The following is a 17,367-nucleotide window of genomic DNA, read 5'->3' on the forward strand; positions in this document are numbered from 1 at the left end:
GTTTCTTTTTTGACGTGTAACTGTTGAGATAAACATCTATATGCATGTGTAACTTGTAGATACACATGCTATAACTTCTGCTTACACGTGTAACTTGTAGATACACATGCTATACACATGTGTAACTTCTGCTTACACGTGTAACTGTTGAGATAAATTATTTTAACAATTTTGGGCCTGAATTTTGAATTTTATTTAATTATGGGCCTGAATCTAAATTTTATTTAATTATGAGTTTGACAATATGCATAAGGGTATCAAAGTCTTTTAATATTTCAGGACCTAGATTTAAACTTCTTTTAATTAAGGGCCTCATATTATGGGTTATCCATGAGTTGGACCTTACCCTAAGTTTCCCTTTTTTTTTTTTCAACAGGAGGCGAAGACAATAAAACTTGACTTTCGGGTTTGCTTCTGCTAGTTGTACACGTATATACCATATTGACCCAGTTTAATGTGATTGAAAATTTATTTAGTCGCAAGATATATATGACCTGACTTCTGTTCGTTTAACTTTCGTGTTCATCTTTGCTGAGCTGTTTATTGATGAAATTCAAATTATTAAAGACCAAGAAGAGGAAATTCAACTTGTTAAGAATATAATCAGTCAACCGGTGCAAGAGGCGTCGAATACATGTCAACCTGTATTATGGCAAATGAAATCAAAGGAAACTGAGATAATGAGGTCATCAGAGGTTAAAGATAGAATTAACGCGGCGCGAGTTGATCACAAGAATAATTTGAACCCCATCCAAGTAAAAAGTTACTTGCAAGTAACTCAATAGAGAAAAAGTCTATTTTTCATGCACCTATAACAGATTGTTTCGTATAGCAGAATATTAACATGTCTTGATCAGATCAAATTCTAGATAAACTGATGATCTATAAATATATGAATGTCGAGTGTCTTGGTCTACATTCATAATTTAGTCTCCTAAAAAGTTAAGAATGGTTTCGGTAGACGAGAATAATCCATCTTCGCCGCCGTGTATAGCCAACAACGAAGATCTTGTAAGAGAGATTCTACTCCGTCTACCATCTTTATCACTAGTACTCTTCAAATCTGTTTCAAAAGGATGGAATTCTCTAATATCAGATTCTTATTTCGTTCATAAACATTCCCTTTGGAACCGTCTTTCAGACATCCCTAGAAAGTTTGATGCAGCGGATATTAGAGAAACTAGAGAAAAGAGAAGTGTTGTTCAGACTTCAAATATTCCTAGGAATATCGACTATGAACGTTGATTAATATCTAGACTTCGGTTTCCCAACTTTAGATAAAAATCGATTAAACTTGAACAAAGTTTGATAAAGAAGATATATATTCCAAAAAAAGGTTTCCCTAAACAATTTATGATGGACTCTTTTATAGACTTGGGGAAAAACCCTAACTTGCTAGTCAAGAAAGGATGAAAAAACCCCCTAAACCGACTCAGACCCTAATTTGCTATTTTTGGCAAATTTTGGTCGACCTAAAATAATGAAAGTACTCATAAAATAAAACAATTCGCCTCAAACGGTGGCCCAAACAGACTCCTAACGAAAGAGTTATTAACAAAATAAAAACTTTCCTAAAATAGCAAAAACGTATGTTTGATGCCCTAAACGATGGAATTTGGCTAAATTCTGAAGACCAAGGCAATGGACCCCTAAGGATCTAAATTACGACACTTGGATTTTTAGCCTCCAAATAGGCTATAGCCTGCTCATCTGCATCATTCTCTCGGGGTTGGGAGAAATTCGCCCTCGAATTAGTCGTATCATCATCAGAATTATCACCACAAAAAGGCACTAAGTGTTTGACATTAAAAACATCAGAAGTACGGATGTGACTTGGAAGCTTCAACTTGTATGCATTGGAATTAATCTTTGCGACAATTTCCAAGGGACCAATCTTGCGCGCCTTCAGTTTGTTGTACTCGCCAACTGGAAAACGATCCTTTGTCAATATTTCCCAGACAAAATCCCCTACGTCAAACTCGACAACTCTGCGTTTCTTATCTGCCGCCTCCTTGTACCTTTCATTAGCTCGAAGCAACTGTTCTTCGGCCAACTTGTGAACTTGCTGCAGCTGTTGGATACGTTCTTCAGCACGAACTTCAATTCTCTTCAAATCAGGAACACGAGCTAAATATATTGGTGCTCGTGGATTGTATCCATAAACAACCTCGAACGGACTCATACCCAGGCTACGGTTGACTGAACGATTAAATGCAAATTCAGCTTGGCAAAGTTTCTGGTCCCAACTTTTCGGATTGTCTCCAACCATACACCGTAGTATATCACCCAAAGAAAGATTCACAACTTCTGTTTGGCCATCACTTTGAGGATGATACGCACTACTGAAATTAAGTCTTGTATTAGCCAATTTCCACAAGGTTTTCCAGAAATAACTAAGGAATCTTGTATCTCGATCACTGACTATTGAACAGGGCAATCCATGTAGACGATACACTTCTTGGAAGAACAATTCAGCTACCTTCAGTGCATTAGTAGTCTTCTTGCAAGCAATAAAGTGAGACATTTTTGAAAAACGGTCGACAACAACAAATACTGAATCATGACCCCTCTGAGTTCGAGGTAAACCCAATACGAAATCCATGCTCAAATCTGACCATGGTTGGCTTGGAACTTTTAGTGGTATATATAACCCTGCATTGGTTTCTTTTCCTTTTGAAACTTGACAGATTCGACATCTGTCCACGAATTTAGCAACTTCACGCCTCATTGTTGGCCAGTAATATGATTTTGAAACAAGCTGGAAAGTTTTATCTCTACCCATGTGCCCCTCGTCATGTCACTCCTTAATAATCTTCAATCGAAGACTAGAATCAGGAATACACAATTGGTTACCTTTAAAGAGAAATCCTTCATGCATAAGGTAATCACTTCGTTTTCCTAGACTGATATTATCCACAATCTCCACAAAGTGTGGATCGGTTAGAATATGTTCAGAATACGAATCAAAATCTATTACCTCAGTTCGCATGGTGTTGAGTAACATACTTCGACGGCTTAAAGCATCAACAACTTGATTCTGCGACCCAGCTTTGTGCTTCAGTACAAAAGTGAACTCTTTCAAATAAGAAGCCCACTTACCATGTCTAGATGAAAGCTTCTCTTGCCTATTGATATGCCTTAAAGAATCATGGTCAGAAAACATAATGAATTCGTTATGAATTAGATAGTGTCGCCAATGCTTCAAGGCTTGAACTATGGCATAAAACTCCACATCATAAGTACTGTAGTTGGTCTTAGCACCATTCAACTTCTCACTAAAATATGCTACAGGTCGTCCTTCCTGACTCAAAACAGCTCCAATTCCCACCTTCGATGCATCACAGTGTAATTCAAATGGCTTGCTGAAATCAGGTAACACCAATAGTGGTGCGGTTATTAGTTTTGTCTTGACTGCTTCAAAGGCTTTGTCAGCTTCCTCAGACCATGAGAACTTTCCTACTTTCATGCATTCAGTAATGGGTGCCATAATGGTGCTGAAGTGATGAATAAAACGCCGGTAAAAAGAAGAGAAACCATGAAAACTCCTTACCTCGTGCAGTGTAGTGGGTGTGGTCCAATTTCTTACAGCTTCAACCTTGGAATCATCTACCTTTATTCCATCCTTGGTTACGACATAGCCGAGAAATAGAATTTGGTCAGTCATGAATGAACACTTCTTGATGGCTGCAAATAATTTTTCCCGACGTAGAGTTGAAAGCACTTCTCGAAGATGTTGAAAATGCATGTTCATATCAACACTATAAATAAGAATATCGTCGAAATAAACGACCACAAAAGTACCGATAAAGGGCCTGAGAACTTGATTCATTATACGCATGAATGTACTAGGCGCATTGGACAATCCAAACGGCATAACCATCCACTCATATAACCCTTCTCGAGTCTTAAAAGCTGTTTTCCACTCATCACCTTCTCGAATTCTGATCTGATGGTACCCACTCTTCAAGTCGAGTTTGCTAAACACCTTCGCTCCACACAACTGATCTAGCAGGTCATCCAATCTAGGAATTGGAAAACGGTATTTTACTGTGATTTTGTTGATGGCTCGACTGTCAACACACATTCTCCACGTTCCATCTTTCTTTGGAATCAACAAGGCCGGTACAACACAAGGACTTAGGCTCTGTCGGATCAAACCTTTCTGTAACAACTCTTCCACTTGACGACGAAGTTCTTCATGCTCCTTAGGAATCATTCTATAATGCGCTTTGTTTGGCAAGCTTGATCCAGGGATGAGATCAATATGGTGTTGTATATCCCGGAGAGGTGGTAGCTCGTCTGGCAACTCGTTAGGGAAAACATCAATAAATTCCTTAATTAAAGGTTGAGCTGCAATAGGGATACTACTTTCATCCGGCTGTTGGTATTTGCTAATCAACACATACAGTTCTCCTGCATCTTCTGCCTCAACTTCAAACTGCTTAAACGACAAGAGATTGGTAGTTTGTCCGGTAGATGGTTTAGGTGCAATTTCTTTGCTGGGTACAAGTACTATACGTACGTCGTTCCATAAAAAGCTGTAGGTATTTTTATGCCCGTCATGACTAGTTTTCCTGTCAAACTCCCATGGTCGACCCAACAAAAAGTGACAAGCATCCATACTAGTAATGTCACACCATATTTTATCTTTATATTTGTTACCAATCGAAAAAGAAACCAAGAAACGTTTGTTTACTTTCACCTCATTCCCTTTCTTAAGCCAAGAAAGTTTATATGGATGCGGATGTGCCTTGGTTTCCTGCCTAAACCGTTTCACGACCTCTTCGTCAATAATATTCTCGCAACTTCCAGGATCAATAACTAAACGACAAACTTTTCCCTCGATCGTACATGTCGTCTGGAATATATTATTACGTAACCAGTTGCCGTCCTCATCTGTACGTGGAGTGAGAAAACTTCTTCTTGCTACAAAGTTCACTCCTGTATCTCCTGTAACTACTTCATCACTAGGATCAGAGTCATCCTCTGGATCCTCATCATATTCAGGTACCCAATCATCTTCTTCACGATTGTCTTCATTGAAAAGAACCTTGTTCACACGTTCTACTTTGCGACAGTCAGTTCCTTTGTGCCCAGTTTCACCGCACTTATTACACTTGCCTCCAAAATAGCTGATTGGAGTTTTACTTGGGTTAGAAACCGAATTAGGTTTGTTAATAGTACTAGTTGTTGATGTACTACGATTACTTGTTGGGGAAGATGCTACATTGTTACCCCAATTTGAACTTCTACGCCCCACTTGTTTCTCTACCTGCCTTGCTCTATGATGTGCATCCGATATAGAACAACAGTCAAACATGTTAAGTGTATCCTGATATTGCTGAGGAAGACCACCTACATAACGTGCGACTCTTTGCTCATCTGACTCCGACAAATCGTTAAGAGAAAGTAATCGATAAAATTCCTTCGTGTACTCGTCTATAGAACGTGTTCCCTTGCGTAGGTTTTGTAGTTGCTGGTACATCAAGCTGATATAGTTGTGTGGTAAAAATTCTTCTCTCATATGTTTCTTCATCTTCTCCCACGAGACTAACTTCTGCTTCCCTTTACGAGAGCGTTGTAGTTTGTGTTGTTGCCACCACGAATTAGCTCTTCCCCGAAACATAGTTGCTACCAGCTGAACTCGTTTGTTATCTGGTACATCCTTAAATTCCAATACTTCCTCAGCTGTGTTCAACCACGAAAGAAACTCCTCCGGTTCTAAACCTCCATAGAATTCTGGAACCTCCACTTTTATTCCGGCCTTCCAGCGCTCAGAATCGTCACGTTGGATTATCCTACCTTCACGGCGTCCTCTACCAAAAGGGTTGGTATAATCCCCTTCTTCGTTGGTATTATAATCAATTGGATCAACTTCTTGGCCTCGAACACGACCTCGACCACGACCTCGACCACATAAATGAAGCGTTGAATAAAATTAAAATCTAAAACCACATATTTCCGAGATACCACTCTCAAATAAAAAACTAATTTTCATTAATCAAAATCTTCTCCTCTAATATGAAAACATGGAGCTCTTTATATAGATAACTTCCAGACAAATAATCAAAATACTTATTCCTTAAAATACGAGATTTCTAAACTAATATATAAAATCCCTAAATAAACAATTATATTTCTAAAATATTATTAATAAATGAAAACATCTTAATTAATTACAATATATCTTTCTAAATAATTAAAATATATTAAATAATAATGAAAATATCCAAGCATATTTTCATCCCATGAATACTCCACCATTTTCCCCTTCTCAGAAAAAATTCGCCCTCGAATTTTGCCAGTATTAGTTCTTGTATAAATAATTCGTCGATGAAAATATTTATAATCCGACGACTTAAATAATCTTGGCATAATTGCTATTGGACTCAAAAATATTTGCGCTTTGAAAATGTGAAGTTGATGTCGTTGATCCACCTGACTACATAAAGCTTTTAGAGAGTATGAATCAACATAACTAGAACATAATATGATCTCATCATCAGGATAAATATCATAAATTGGTGGTAGATTCCAATCCACGGCAACATTATTTTTCTCAACCACAGAAAAAGAAAAAATGTCATCAAACCTTGGGATTTCAAGCTTTAATCCGGACTCCAACGAATCTCGTGGATCATGTGCAACTCCTTGAAATCCTTCTTCCTTGTCGCCAAGGAAGTTTTTTTGTTCATCACCGGTCACTTCCTCCACTCTCTGTAGGCTAGGACCATGATGGGGCTCTTGCTGATGATGCATTTCAGCCAATTGGAGGGTGAGCGCCTTAACCTTCCGTTCTAGATCATCTATTACCGCTTGCTCTTTTTCATCGCTGAGAGCGGCTCTTCGAACAACATCATAATTTCTTCCTCGAAACATGATGCAGGAGCGTTGCCTGTCTCTGAACCAACTGATGCAGCGGATATTAGAGAAACTAGAGAAAAGAGAAGTGTTGTTCAGACTTCAAATATTCCTAGGAATATCGACTATGAACGTTGATTAATATCTAGACTTCGGTTTCCCAACTTTAGATAAAAATCGATTAAACTTGAACAAAGTTTGATAAAGAAGATATATATTCCAAAAAAAAAGTTGCCCTAAACAATTTATGATGGACTCTTTAATAGACTTGGGGAAAAACCCTAATTTGCTAGTCAAGAAAGGATGAAAAAACCCCCTAAACCGACTCAGACCCTAATTTGCTATTTTTGGTAAATTTTGGTCGACCTAAAATAATGAAAGTACTCATAAAATAAAACAATTCTCCTCAAACGGCGGACCAAACAGACTCCTAACGAAAGAGCTATTAACAAAATAAAAACTTTCCTAAAATAGCAAAAACGTATGTTTGATGTCCTAAACGATGGAATTTGGCTAAATTCTGAAGACCAAGGCAATCTATGATTCCCTTGTCCTGTTCTTTGGCTTGTTTCCCATCGAAATGGACCCCTAAGAATCTAAATTACGACACTTGGATTTTTAGCCTCCAAATAGGCTATAGCCTGCTCATCTGCATCAAAGTTTCTGCTCAAAATTGCATCGCATGTTCAATCCACACACCACTACATCTCTCTTACTGAAAGAGAACTTGCTGCTCCAACGGTAACTTTCGTGAGCCACATGTCAGGAAGTGTAGAGATAACTCAATCATGCAATGGTCTTTTATGTGGTAAGAGTTATAGAACTTACGACGGTAATTATGACTACTACATCATTGATCCGTCCACGAAGTCTTGCGAAATTCTTCCTCCATCTCCATTTAGAAACCTTAGTTCAACCGTGTCAGTTTGCAGCATGAGTTTAGTTTTCGATTCACAAAAATCAAAATACTATCAAGTTGTATGTATTTTGAAAACTGACTACACCAACAAGTATCAGATTGAAATTTACTCCTCCGAAACAAAATCTTGGAGGCTCTCTGGAGAACCTTTTCCATTAGCAAGGGATACTTATGATAAGCCTGGCGTGTTTTGGAATGGGAACTTGCACTGGATTCGTAACTGGACAGATTATTCACGTTTCGATATCAAACAAGAATCGCTGAAAACAATGCCGGTGCATCCGAGACACGGTGCTGGTGACTGGGATAGTAGGATGATTAAAAGTGATTATTTTGGAGAATGCAATGGCCAGTTGTATTTAATTGAGATTTATCATTCCTCTGCTACTCAGTTCGACGTCTTGGAGATGCAGAAGAATTATTCGAGGTGGACTGTAAGGTATCGTGCTAATCTTGAACAGTTGATAATTGCTTATCCAGGTATTATTGGAAATCATGTTGAAGCTAACGAGTTTTTCCACGATCAGTACAATTTCACTGTATTGCTGGTTGAGGAAGACGCTGTATCAGCTAAGCTAGTGTTACAAATACCAGACAAGATTATATCCTATGATCTAAATGAAATGAGTTTTAGGGACATTCTTGATTTACCAAACATTCATCGTACGGATGCAGTTTCATTTTCTAATCCTAAGTATAGTGCTTATCACTATATTGATTCAATTGCGTCTGTTTGATGCATTCAGCCATCGTTTTCATTTTGCAATGAGTTGTTAAGTATTGTCTATTGTTTGTGTACATATAAAACTGCTGTGGTGTGAGCGAGTGAATTGGGAACACAGAAATAACGAAGGTATCTTCGTGTCCACAAATAATATCCGCATGACTGATTAAATCGACAAGATAGATAAGAAACATATAAAGCAACATAAGGCCGAAGCCCGATTGACTCAGAGCCTTAATGAGTTGTTAAGTATTGTCTATTGTTTGTGTACTCAGAGCCTTTGGGCTCGTCCTTGTCAAGCCATGCAAGTCTGATTATGATGAATTCACAATATATAACAGATAAATACGATGCATAGTAAGTAAAATGATAGATCTAAAGTGCGGAATGTAAATGGGACGATGATTTACGTGGTTCAGCACTAAGGCCTACGTCCACGGGAGTTGGTGTTTCACTATATGTTATTGAGGATTACAAAGGTAGTCAAATGACTTTAAATGAGGAACGAAGCTAGAAGGGAAATGAAACTCATACTTACTCTTACAATTTCTCCCTCCTGAACTATATCTCACTTTCCCTAAAATTGGTCAACCCTTCTCTCTTAGTGGAGCTGGGTATTTATAGATCTTCTATGTGGGGCCTCCTGGATGACAGCTGTGCCCTTATCATCTTGATCTCTGTGCCGATGCTGCTGACATCTTCGTTCTGTACCGATGAACCTAACGATAATATGTTGTACCGATGGGTCGCCGCTTAATCCACCACGGGAGACTCGCCGTTTAAGACGGGTGGTTGGGAAGTCCGCACACGTCAGATAGCTGTCTGATGCCCCTGTCACATCTATGTCGGTTAGATTAATCTCCACCCTCGATTTCAGATCTATCTTGGGATGGATTAAAGTAGGTCTTTGGGTCTTCTAAGGTACTCCGCAGTAGCTCGTTCCTTAGGTGACCCTCGTTTCATCATCGTCGGATCTGTAAGATGATAGATACGTGGAAGGAGATGATGAATCCATTCTTCTGGTGTCGTGACGTGGCATCATTATATTGATGCCCCTTTTGTTGATTTATTCCACAAGTCTATTCCCTGACACGTGGTCGGTCACAGATTATGTGTATACAATTTGCCCATTTTCTTCTTGGTTTGAAATTGGTCAAAGTATGAAGAAAACTGTCTTCACAATCTTCTCAACTTATCGCATTAACTCCCCTGATTGTTTGGGCACGTTTCGCACTTCTAGTAATAACTTCTTCTCGAATCATGGGACGATTATGTTTCTTCTTGTTATAAATACGTCATGAGTAGCTGGAGAAATAATTTTTATTCCCTCCCTCTGTATTCTTATTGCTCTGTCTCTTTCATTCTCATTCTATGAACATTTATTCAATTTCTGCTCGATTTTTGTCTTTTGTTCTTAACTGCTGCTGCTGTTCATCCTTTTCTTCGGGTTCTAGTTAAGTCTTCTGTTATGCTTTTCCTGCAGCTGCTTGTTAGTCCCGCAACTTTTCTCTGCCATTGATTATACTTTCCGCCATTGATCATCAGTAAGTAATTCTTCTGTTTCCCTTTGCTCAATGATCTTAGGGTTCGTGATAAAGAACAATCCAAACGACAGTATATATACTTGCCCATGTCCTTTATCGCGAAATCTAGGGTTATTTATTCTTATGAAAGCATATTTGATATGAAGATGTTCTCGTGACAATTTTACCCTGAAGATTTCCTTGTTATAATGGCTTGGGTTATGTTCGGCCTTCGTTAATCCTGTATTTTGACTTCTGTTTTATCTTTATGCCCTTGTAGGTATGGCCGTTCTCATGTTCCTTATAATACTCCGCCGTCGAGCCCTTACAGATCTCCTCCCTCTAGAAGCCCTGATATATCTCCACCGAAGGGTGGTTCATCTAGGTCTTCCCAACCTGATCATCGTACTCATAAGAATTCATCTTCATCGGGTCCTAGGGTTTCTTCTCAAAAAAAGGGAGATTCACCCAGAAGTTCTCGGTACGTAGTTAATTGTCCTTCTCCTAACCCTTCTCCTCAGCGTTCGGATCCGATAAATGTTCAACCTCTTCGTTCTATAGCTCCTCCCATCACAGCGTCTTCTCAAAAACCCAAGGATTCGCAAACCAGAGTCTTGGTGAAGGATCCTACTTCAAAGGGGGTTGCATCAAGGGCAGATTTGTCAAGGAACACTGCAACTAAGAGCAAAGCTTCAGAAATGAGTCATCCGAAGAAGCCATCGTCGTGCAAGGCCATATCTCCCGATATTTCCCCAGTGATCCGAATTGTCTTGGTTTCGAAGAAGAAGAAGAAGGTGAGCTACATCCATATTGATTTTGAAGTTTTCAAGGCGAAGCATGGTCTAGAAGCTTTTGATGTCAAATTTTACGATCAAGGAGATGATCTGACTTATGACATGATCGTGAACTATAAGTATGACGCCTTCTTCTTGCTGACGACCGTCGTGGATTTCAAAGTTGGCCTTATGTTTCCTTTGTATAAGTCTGGTGACTCCTTCTACTACGATGCTTTGGTGAACCGTGAGGGTTCTACTTCTCATACTCACCAGCGCTCTGTGGTTCAGCTGAGTGGGAACTATCTTCAGACACTGAAGGAGTGCTATCTTTGGAGCACGGGTGAGACGATGATGACCTGCTATACTCCTGATCCTGCGGAGAAAAACTGGTACACCTTGAGAATTTCAACGCTTATTTTGGGGATTATGTCAATGGTAGAATCGAAAGCTATGGAGTGTTGGTCTTCGTACAATGGCGTATTTCCAGGGTGAGGTTCGTCTTCTGAGTGAAGTAAGTGACTCGAAGCTTAGGTTCGTCCCTGGTACTGAAAAAGCTGGAAATCCTCGTTTTTTCCGAAGGATGAACGTCTCAAACGCGACCATGATTATGAGTGGCATGCCACCCCCATCGAGGTCATAGGCCCTTGGGCTCATGGTTGGGTACCCGGTCCTCATGGATGGCGCCCTATTGCTGGTAGTCAGCCTCGTGATGGTGCTCCATCCCGCTATGGTGACTTCTGCCCTTGGAAATTGAATTTTATTGGTATGAATTTCGACTATACTGTTGATGTTGCTGATGTTGACGAGGATGAGAGTTATGATGCTATTCTTCCTCCGAAGGATGCCGCCGATGTTAAGCTATAATTCCATATGATAGTGTGCAATGTTTGTATGTTTTCCCCTGGAATTAGACACTAATTATGTGGTTGTTGCAGGCTAGGAAGAAAAAGCTGGGTCCTGTTCAGTCTTCTACTACTGGTGTATAGGAAATGGATATTCCTGAGGTCAACAACCCGGTAAACGAAGATGAGAATTCTTTTTGCAAAATTTGAAGAGGAAGTTACGATGATGAGGAGAGGACTGATACTTCTCCACCTGGTCGTGAGGATGACGAACATGGCGGTGATAAGAGCGGTGGCGAGAACTTCATCTCTCAGGATAAATTGAACGATCCTCCAATCGAGCCCACACATGTTCATGGGAACGAGGATACGGACCTTCAAGAGACGATCCCCAACCAAGAGTTCTCCTTTGGTAAGATTTATTCCGCTGGGGGTCCGGTAGATATGAACGCTGCCATAGGGATAACGTCGGAGTTTTCTCTGTTTTCACCGAATGATGACTGGGACGTTCTTGCAGAGGGTGAGGGTGAGAAGGTAGCTGAGTAAAAAGATAGCTCCAAAGATGGGGATGCCGAAGCTCTTGCTTTTAAGGAGGTTGAAACCAGGAAAAATCCCGCTGGCCAAGGGTCCGTTGCTGGTGATGGAGCTCATGCTGGTGTATCTCCTGATAGCTTTTAGAAGAGCGTGATGTACGACGGAGATGATGCCACCTTCGAATGGTTGATGAAGAATGGCCTGATGTGCGTGCCCAATCCTGCCCCCATAGTGCCTGGTGATAAAGATTCCAATGCCTTCACTGGTCAAAGAATGCAGCTGGTATCTCATGATGACGTTGCTGAAGCCTGGGAAGAAGATTTGGGATCTACTTCGTCTAGTCTCCTGGTCGATCCACCTTCTTCTATTGCTCATATGATGGCCATAGCTGATGGGTATCAGTATGGTTATCCTCAACAGCGTGTTCTCGAGGTAGGCGATTATAGATACTAAGTTGGGGATCCAATGTCCTTTCGTTACTGATTTTCATGTGGTTATTCCTTATGCAGCCGGTGAGGAGCGAGCACTGCAACCATACCTTGTACCAGTTCTTCAAGGAGAAGGCTCTTAAGCTGGAGGCAAAGTTACGTCACAAGGAAGAAAAATTGAATTCCGTTGAAGAACTTCTTACTGCTAAGGACAAGGATATACTGGAGATGAAGGGTAAGCATCAACTTAGGGCTACCGAAGCGGAGCTTCGTCAAGAAGTTTCTTCTCTTAAGGATGAGTTGGAGAGAGCTCGGACAGAAGCGTCGTCCGCTGGTGCTTCGTCAAAAGGTTTGTCTCTTCGCTTTTTCCCTATCTTCGTTTTTTCTTGTTGTTCGTTCTGAGATGGACGACCCTGTCTTCAGCGGGCGATGCCAGAGAATTGACGTGGCTTCGTAGTGAGAGAACTCGTCAGGCTTCCCGGATTAAAGAGTTAGTTGCAAAGATCATAAAAGAGGCTGATAAGTGGAATGGTCGTGCCGCTCAACATAATAAGTTGTTAGTGGAACACAAAAGGCAAGAGGATCTTTTATTTGAAATACAAAATATCCTATAAGCCGCCCGTTCTTAATTTAAAGGTGCCTTGGAATGGACCCGTGAATCTCTCCATGATGCTCGGGATGAGGCTTCTCGGATGGCAGCTAGAGTGGCAGATCTTGAATTAGGGCTTTGCCAAGCGTTCTCGTCTCATGACCCCGACGTTCGGGATCATATGCAGCAGCTCATTCGGGAGAGAGATGACGCCAGAGCAGATGCACATGCTCTTAGTAAAGCCTTGACCGCTTCTCGAGATGATGTTGCTCGTTTGGTGGAGTCAGAGCAAGATCTAGAAGTTAACATGTATAAATTAACTAAAGGGATTGAGAAGATGACTACTGAAGTTAACCGTCTTCATCACTTGGATTCTATGAAGCAGGTAGAGTTGGATGAGTGTCAGTTTAACCTCAAAAATCTTCAAATGGATTATAAGAAAATTTCCGACGAGTATGATTTTCTTGATGAAGCCCGGGATGCTGTAGTTAATGAGCTTGAGATAGCTTCGGCTAATGTCGAAGGTATATGTTTTTTTGGTCGTGGATGGCTTCGTAATCCTTTTCTTTTAACCATTTTGTTTCTTCTTTTTCAGAGCTCGAGGGACAACTTAGCCTTGCAAATGAAAAGCTTAAACAGACTCAATCTTCCTTAGTGCATCAGCTGGGTTAGGCCAAGTATTATGAAGGATTGGCAGGATCTCGAGACGAAGCAGCGAAGGAGGCAGCCCGATTGAAATCTTCGTTGTCGCAGTCTGAATTCAAAGCCACTGTTATTGCGCACAAGGCTCGTTGCCAGCTTGCCGAGGAGGTCAACAATACCTTAACCAAGATCGAGCAGAGCCTTCTAAAATATTACGGTATTGTTAAGAAGTATCCCCGCCGTCCTATGCCCAAGCCTTTGACCTTCACTTCCGATCCTTCTTCGGGAGGAAGTGTTCCTTCGTCTCAGAAGAAGAACCCAGCTGGTCATACCTAGTGTTCCCAGGGGAAGTAGGTTTTCTATGTTCGTCTTAGAAAGTTGATCTTTGTTGATTACTTGGCTTCGAGCCATTTTTTGTGTATCTTTTGTATTTTTTATTTAACTCCCCAATCTTGTAATCAACATTCGTGGAATAGATCATCGTTTGTTTTTGGTATGTACAATTCTGATTTGTCTACATTGTTAGTTCATATAACTTTTTAGATAATGAGCAAATCTAGACATTGAGAAATGAGTAAGTAAAGTAATGAAAAGTGTTTGATAGCAATAACGAAGGGAGGTACCTTCTTTACTGACTTTGGACCTTTCACCCCGTCGGCTAACCCTGGGCCAGAGGATTACCGAACGGTGGGGGTTGGTGCAGCGTTCCCGGATATGTGATGCGGTATTGAAATATTTACATGCATCCATTTCGCTGAACCGCTGCTTTATTAATTGGTTGGGTATCTCTTTCTACTGGAATCCTTCCCCATGGTCCCACACTTATAGACGCTGATATGGGAGTCCTGAGAGATTGTATGTAATTACTTTCCCCAATAGAGTTCTTGTCAAAGATTTGTTTGATTGATACGACGAGGTCTGCTACTCCTTGACCAGAGACAAAAAAATGTCAAGTGGTTGTGTCATCTTCTTCTTCTTATGGTACTCTTCATGTAGGTGCAGAACTGCATTGCTTCAAGGATAGTATGTCTTGAGGTATTTCTCATTCCAGTGATTCCTGAGGACTTCTCCTTTGAGGTTACGCATATAGTATGATCCGTTCCCCGCAATGTCATGTATTACAAATGGTCCTCCCCTTGTTGGTGCTAATTTCCTTTTTTTTTTTCTCTCGTTGATATTGGGGCATTTTTTCTCAGCACATACTTTCATTCTACAAAATTTCTAAGCTTAACTTTTTTATTGTACTCTCTTGCGAATCTTTGTTGATAGTTTTCCATCCTTTGTAGCGTTGTCTCCCTCCTTTCTTCTAGATCATCGAGCCTTTCCAGCATCATGTCCGCCGTGAGGTTCTTCTCCCATGCTTCGGTCTTTGTGGTTGGCATGATAATCTTTGTCGGAATAACTGCTTCGGCTCCATTGGTGAGGAGGAACGATGATTCACCAGTAGCGGACCTTCGTGTTGTTCGATACGCCCATAACACGTACTGTTCGCACCATCGTCCCTTGTGTTCATCCAATGATTTCTTGAGAATAAGGGAAAGAGTCTTATTTGTAGCTTCGGCTTGGCCGTTACTTTGAGGGTAGATGGGAGTCGATTTGTTCTTCCTGATATTGAAGGTATCGAAGAGCATATCTATATTCTTTCCTTGCAGTTGCTTACCATTATCGGAGACAATTTCTGCGGGAATGCCGTACCTGCAAATGATGTTCTGAAAAATGAATGTGAATAGTCCATGTCTTTGATCCTGGATAGAGCTTTGGCTTCCACCCACTTGGTAAAGTAATCCGTGGATACGATCAAGAATCGTCTTTTCCATGACCCTTCGATCAGGGGTCCGACGATATATACTCCCCACTTTGCAAATGGACAAGGGGTATCTACTGAATTTAGCTTCGTTGCCGGGGTATGGATTCTCTTAGCAAAACGCTGGCATTCTTCGCATCTTCTAGACATCCTGGCTGCGTCTTGTATCATTTGTGTCCAGTAATACCCTTGCATTTTAGCTTTGTCATCCAGTGATCTCATCCCGCTGTGGTTGTCTGCATCCCCGTAGTGGATGTTCTTCAGGATACGGTTACCCTCCTCTCTGGATAAACAGCGCAATAGAGGGCCGATGAAAGATTTCTTGTAGAGAACTCCGTCTCGAAGGTCGTATCTTCCTGCATTTGATTGTATCTTTCGAGCTTGCTTCGGGTCTGTAGGCAGCGTTCATTCTTCAAGGAACAGGTGAACCTCGGTTCTTCAGTCTTCTTCGTTTTTGAAGTCTTCGTCCTTGTTTTCTCTTGATAAGATATCATCTTCGACGAAGTCATCGGTGATGTCTTCCCCCACATTATCTTCAGCAATGTCTTCCCTTACATCGTCTTCACGATTTGTAGCGAATGCTTGTTGTGGAATGACCGATGGCTCATACACTCTTGTTATCTTGATGGCCTTGACGCTTTCATCCTTTAAGATGGACGATATGTATGCTAAGGCATCAACATGCATGAGATATTTTCTGCATAGATGTCGGAATTTGATGTTGGGTACTTGGGATGCTAAGGTTTGGACCAGCGCCATATATGTTGAGAGGGTCTCGTCATAAATATTATATTCCAATTCAATTTGCCGAATGACGAGTTGTGAATCACTTGTTAGGCGTATAACGGTTATTCCCATTTCTATTACTAAACGAAGGGCATCTACCACGGCTTCGTACTCCACGATGTTGTTTGTATGCCCCTTGAATTCTAATCTTAACGCGTGTACGATCCTATCTCCGGTTGGGGTAGTGATCACGATGCCAATGCCTGCACCTTCTTTATTCCTTGATCCATCCAAGAAGACTTCCCATCTTCTTTGGCATGAGGGTTCGAGTACATCAACTGGATCTTTTCCGTCCTCTTCTGCTTCTGGTATATCCTTCACCTCTTCATCGTTATCCAGAGGTAGGTCCGCCAAGAAATACGCCAAAACTTGTGACTTTTGGGCAGTTTGGATCTCGTGGATAATATTGAATTGATCAAGATGAGTGTTTCATTTTGCTATCCTTCCTACCTTCCCTGCGCTTTTGAGAACAACTTCCAATGGTGCTTTACATGTGACCCGAACATAATGAGTTAAGAAATAGGTTCTCAGCTTTTGGGTTTCCCATACTAATGCTAGTCTGAGTTGCTCAATTTTCGTGTAGTTTCTTTCCGCCGGGTTGAGAGTCTTGCTGACGTAGTAGATTGGTTGCTCAACTTTCGTATTGGTTTTTCCAGGATGTATAGAGCCAACACCTCATCGGAATCGGGCTTCTAGAGGATCGGGGTCGTGGTCAGGTATTCTTTAATCTTCTGGAAGGCTTCTTCGCATTCAGCGGTCCATGCAAACTTACTCCCCTTATTGAGGATGTTGAAGAAGTGCTTGCACTTGTCCGACGATCTGGCGATGAATCTCCCAAGTGACGCAGGGATCCGTTAAGCTTTTGAACTTCTTTCAAGTTATTTGGGGACGACATTTATACAATGACTTGGATCTTAGCAGGATCGACTTCGATGCCCC

At 40.9% G+C, this 17,367-nt stretch overlaps 1 protein-coding gene across 1 annotated transcript; it reads right to left on the reverse strand.

Moving 5' to 3' along the window:
* Positions 1 to 3,095: 3,095 nt before the first annotated feature.
* On the reverse strand, positions 3,096 to 7,622 carry LOC113296178. Its single transcript, XM_026544505.1, has 3 exons — positions 7,589 to 7,622; positions 3,551 to 5,907; positions 3,096 to 3,456 (listed from the first exon to the last, which is right to left on the reverse strand). The coding sequence occupies exons 1-3, from the start codon at positions 7,620 to 7,622 to the stop codon at positions 3,397 to 3,399; spliced, it is 2,451 nt and encodes an 816-aa protein (XP_026400290.1). The 3' UTR covers positions 3,096 to 3,396.
* Between the last annotated feature and the right edge of the window lie 9,745 nt (positions 7,623 to 17,367).

Source organism: Papaver somniferum, chromosome 7, assembly GCF_003573695.1.
Source record: "Papaver somniferum cultivar HN1 chromosome 7, ASM357369v1, whole genome shotgun sequence".
NCBI lineage: Eukaryota > Viridiplantae > Streptophyta > Magnoliopsida > Ranunculales > Papaveraceae > Papaver > Papaver somniferum.

What these genes read in the sequence shown, in the direction of transcription:
- LOC113296178 (XM_026544505.1), bottom strand. Translation starts at nt 7,622, where the DNA reads ATGTGGCTCACGAAAGTTACCGTTGGAGCAGCAA. An exon ending in AGTTACCGTTGGAGCAGCAA is followed by an intron (nt 5,908 to 7,588) that starts GTTCTCTTTCAG and finishes TATGTGGTCGAG; the next exon opens with GTCGTGGTCGAGGTCGTGTT. An exon ending in CACCCACTACACTGCACGAG is followed by an intron (nt 3,457 to 3,550) that starts GTAAGGAGTTTT and finishes GCATGAAAGTAG; the next exon opens with GAAAGTTCTCATGGTCTGAG.